Source organism: Mytilus californianus, unplaced genomic scaffold (genome assembly GCF_021869535.1).
Source record: "Mytilus californianus isolate M0D057914Y unplaced genomic scaffold, xbMytCali1.0.p SCAF_11, whole genome shotgun sequence".
NCBI classification, from domain to species: Eukaryota; Metazoa; Mollusca; class Bivalvia; order Mytilida; family Mytilidae; genus Mytilus; species Mytilus californianus.
This window is the reverse complement of record NW_026262593.1, coordinates 20,024,575-20,029,688: the sequence shown is the minus strand read 5'-3', so window position 1 is coordinate 20,029,688 and position 5,114 is coordinate 20,024,575. Positions and strand designations below refer to the sequence as shown.

General features: G+C 35.1%; 1 protein-coding gene across 1 annotated transcript; it reads left to right on the top strand.

The window, feature by feature from the left end:
• The first annotated feature begins 1,401 nt into the window (after positions 1 to 1,401).
• On the top strand, positions 1,402 to 2,946 carry LOC127720813 (trigger factor-like). Its single transcript, XM_052227564.1, has 2 exons — positions 1,402 to 1,657; positions 2,657 to 2,946. The coding sequence occupies exons 1-2, from the start codon at positions 1,402 to 1,404 to the stop codon at positions 2,944 to 2,946; spliced, it is 546 nt and encodes a 181-aa protein (XP_052083524.1).
• Positions 2,947 to 5,114: the final 2,168 nt, after the last annotated feature.

The following is a 5,114-nucleotide window of genomic DNA, read 5'->3' as shown; positions in this document are numbered from 1 at the left end:
TTCTTGGGTATATTTAGACGTAACAGGGGGGTTGTACAGTACACAAATAAATAGGTCACTTTTAAATCCAAAAAAGGATTTTTCTAATTTAATCCATTGATAATCTGGATTACTGTTAATCAATATTTTGACATGAGGTTTAACGTGACTTTTCTGTAGAATTGCTATACCCCCAAAATGACGGTTATTATTTGATAATTTTCTACATATTGGATGATAATGAAATTTACCAATATTGTGTATTTGGGAATTATATCCCACATGAGTTTCGACTAAAAAAACAATGTCGTAATTCTCTATATGTTTCAGAAAAAGGGGATCCTCTGCTTTATTCATGCCCTTTGAAAATAAGCCACCTATATTCCAATAACCAAATTTTACAGATGATTGGTTTGATTTTGGCATTTTGGTGGATACAATTAAAACATTGTTTATAATTTATTCAGTTTGAGTTATTTCCGTTTGAACAGAAAATTATATGGATAAAATTAAACTGTGTTTCATTTCAACATAAATTAAATATATATAGGGTTCTTTCAAATGCTGAATCTAAACCTGTATTTAAATATTAGATTTTTGGGCCAAGTTTTCAAGTTGGTCCAAATCAGGGTCCAAATTTAAACTTTGTTTGATTCAACAAAAAATTAATTTATCGGGTTCTTCGAAATGCTGAATCTAACCATGTATTTAGAGATTTTGGATTGTGGTCTCCTTTATCAAATTGGTCCACATTGAGGTCCAAAGGGTCCTAGATTAAACTTTTGTTTGATTTCATCAAAAATTGAATTCTTGAGGTTCTTTGATATGCTGATTCTAACAATGTACTTAGATTTTGGATATTGGACCATAATAGGTAAATGTCCGATTTCAAATTATTCAGTTCTTTGACCACATTCATTTTGTGTCACAAACCTATGCTGTGTTAAATATTCAATCACAATCCAAATTCAGAGCTGTTTTAAGCTTAAATGTAGTGTCCATACTTGCTCAACTGTTCAGGGTTCGACCTCTGCAGGAAATCCGGTTTGCTGTCACACTGACAGCCTCTTGTTATAGTTTGTTCTTATGTTGTACTGTTACTTCACTGTCCCAGGTTAGGGGAGGGCGTGCCTGTCAGTCTCAAGTCAGGAGCCTGTAATTCAGTGGTTGTCGTTTGTTGCTGTGTTACATCTCGATGCCCGCTAACATCTCGAGCGTATTCGAAAAAGGAGACAAACACGCACCAGAAAATTACAGATCGGTATCACTAACATCTGTTCCGTGTAAAATACTAGAACACATCATCTGTAAGCACATGCTAAACCACCTAGACAAACACAGGGTAATAACATCACTAAACAATGGATTCAGATCCGGGTACTCGTGTGAAATACAGCTACTATAGTCACACTGCACAACTTCATGAAATCACACGATGCTGGTAACCAATTTGATGTTGCTTTCCTGAACATTTCGAAAGCATTTGACACCGTGCCACTCAACAAATTATTACACAAACTAGATGAATATGGTGTGAGAGGGCCACTGAATAAATGGCTTGAAATGTTTCTCACTCAGAGAAAGATGAAAGTTGTCATTGATGGAGAGGAATCTGAAGAAGCTACAGTGGACTCAGGAGTTCCACAAGGAACCTTACTCGGACCACTTCTCTTCCTCTGTCATATCAATTTAACGACCTACCATATATGCATTAAAACGATCAACCGTTAGGCTTTTTGCTGATGATTGTCTGCTATACAGAAACATAAAAACAAGATCTGGTTAGCCTAGAAAAATGGGCCAAAGACTGGGGTATGCGCTTTAACGCAAAGAAATGTTACATTCTGAGCATTAAGAACAAAAGCCAGAAATTCTACACCCTCGATGGACACATACTCCAACAAGATCAACACAATCCATACCTGGGGCAACAGATATCAGAAGACCTAAAATGGACCACCCACATTTCAAATGTAGCCAAGAAAGCAAATTCAACACTTGGCTTTCTAAGACGCGACCTACAATTCTGCCCAAAAGACTGCAAGAAAACAGCCTACATCTCATTAGTAAGATCTACAATGGAATATGTGGCAATTGTATGGGACCCATATACAACAAACAACATCAACCAACTAGAAAGGATCCAGCGTAGAGCAGCGCGTTTCAAACATCACAGGGGATTACAAATCTAAAGAAGAAGGATCGGTCACCAAAACGCTTACCGTACTGGAACTAGCAAACCTGCAGTCCAGAAGAACAAGCCAAAGACTGGTATTTCTGAACAAAGTGGTTGAGGGTTTGGTCCAAGTGTAAATGCTCTATTGTTCCGACGTTGGAAAGTTCCGGGCGGAAAGAACTAACTAGCCGAAAAGTTCCGGAGGAACGTATTAACTAGTTACTTTGTTCCTAATCTGGTTTAAAAGTTCCACCGGAACAAAGTGACTAGTTGAAAAGTTCCAACGGAACATATCAACTAGTTAGAAAGTTCCTTTTTGCCAAATTAGTCAAAACCGGAACTAACAAACTAGCCCAAAAGTTCCAACGGAACTTATCAACCAGTCACAAAGTTCCATTTGGAGAATTGATGCAAAGTAAATGCGCAACATATTATTTTTGAACCTTTTCATAGGGGAACAAAGATACTAGCCACAAAAGTCAAACGGAACTTATCAACTAGTCACAAAGTTCCTCTTTGATGAAAACGTTGTTGATGATGATGATGATGATGACGACGACGACGACGATAACGACGATGAGGATGATGAGGATGATGATAATGACGATAAGGATGATGTTGAGGATGATGATGATCATGTGGATGCACATGACGAAGATGAGGAAGAGAGTGTATTCAAAACTCAGGACACGTTTCAATTCCAAGAAGATGATGAAAGTCAAACAGATATAGAATTGAACGAAGTTGCGCAACCTGGTCCATCTAGACCAAAAAGAAAAAAGAAATGTTAGAAAGAACAGCATGTATGAATATTTCTAAAAATGATTTGACTTGTTTACTAGTGTTGAATCTGATATTAAATATGATATTTCCATTGCATTTATTCAATATCTTTAATACAATGAGTTATTAAAGCAAAGTGGACACACGTTCACTTTTCAGTAACACATTTTAGTTTTCATTTGATATACATAACTATGAAGTACATATTGTCCAACTAATTGTTTGTTACGGTGGAACTTTCCAACTAGTTGGTTTATACCGAGTGTAGTGAAAAGTTATTATGATATGCTGGAAAAAAATGACTAGCTGATTTGTTCCGGAACGATGTAACTAGTTGTTCTGTTCCGCCAGAACTATTCAACTAGCTACATTGTTCCGGAACTTTTCAACTAGCTACTTTTTTCCGGAACTTTTCAACTGCACTCGGAATAAAACAACTAGTTGGAAAGTTCCATCGGAACGAAATAACTAGTTGAAAAGTTCCGCCGGAACAAAGTAACTGCCGGAACATAGTGGCTGTTACACAAGCTATCAAACCTGACGATTTTTTGGTAAAAAGCAAAACCAAAAGGATTGTCAAGCCGAAACGCTTTGTAGACTTTGAAAGCACTAATATAGTAAACAACTCGGCCAAGAACAACTCAAAGGAAATTGATACAATAAATTGCAAAACCGAGCAATTTAAGAACTTATTCTTCGTTAAGACTGTGATTCATTGGAACCAACTGGAAGAAGATATAGTGTGCGCCAAGTCAGTCGAGAGCTTCAAAACAGCTCCCCAACACCGTCAATAGGTGCTCTCTCTCCCGTTGAGGTAAAGCCAGAGTTTTTACCTTCGACGTAACGATACAGATACAGATACAGATACATATTTTTTTTGTTCATTATTTTGTGCATAAATTAGGCCGTTAGTTTTCTCGTTTGAATTGTTTTACATTTGTCATTTCGGGGCCTTTTATAGCTGACTATGCGGTATGGGCTTTGCTCATTGTTGAAGGCCTTACGGTGACCTACAGTTGTTAATTTCTGTGTCATTCTGGTCTCACAATCATACAACATCTTCTTTTTTTATCAGTAATAACTCCTTGAAAAAAAAATGAATTATAATTTCCTGTCGAAATCATGGCACATCTACATAGCATGTCCTTAATCATTATCTACAAAGTTTCATGAACTTCTGTTGTGTGGTTTCAGAGGAGTTGCGATGACAAGAACAGGACTGACGGAATGACAGACGGACGGACGGGTCAAAAACATTATACCCTACACAACTTTCTTGCATGGGTATTATAATGGACAAAATGTTTTTATCTTCATTTCCCATTAACCAAATGAAAAGATATCTATTATCAAGTTTTGAAATATTTTTATTTTTACTAAATAATTTGCTTAAAAAGGGATTTCTAACATTAACCAAATCTTTACATGTTAAAAGAAAATGCATCTTAATTTCTATTTCCTCATTACAGACTGCGAGCTTGTATATTCTATTTTCAAGTTTAATATTAAAGTAACGATCTTTTTCTATTTCAAGTTTGTTACCACAAATTCTAAATTTTGTTAAAACACATCTTTTAAGATATGGTAATTTCAATAAGTATGGCACAAAAATAAAGTTTGGTTTGAATAATCGATAAGTACTAAGTTTATTTCTATGTCTTATTTTGTATTTTATCATTAAATAACTCTTTCTTCCATATGTTACAATATTGTGGATATACTTTATTTTCACCATATTTCAGTTAATGTTTGTTTTAGATGAGAGTACTTGATACTCTTGTAAATCCTCGTGTAAATCAAACAATTTCAGGATGGAATATAACTATTCCAAGAATCCTTCTCACCCAAAGTTTTGATAATGTGGGGTAATGTTATATCAGGGACTTTCTATTAAATTATGCGCAATCAATTATTTAATAAATAATATATATAGATATATATATATATATCAATAAGTCTTTTTATATTTTTTGATCGAAATATTTATTCAACATTTCTTCCATAACCTACAACTCATATCATGATATATTAATGAGAGAGAGCGAGAGAGAGGTTTTCTATTCATGCATTTAATAGTGGGTAATGCTGTTTTATAAATGGTCCCAAACATTCTGAACATTTTTTAAAAATGTGATTCGGGTAGCCAGAGACATATATACACATGTGTATATATGTC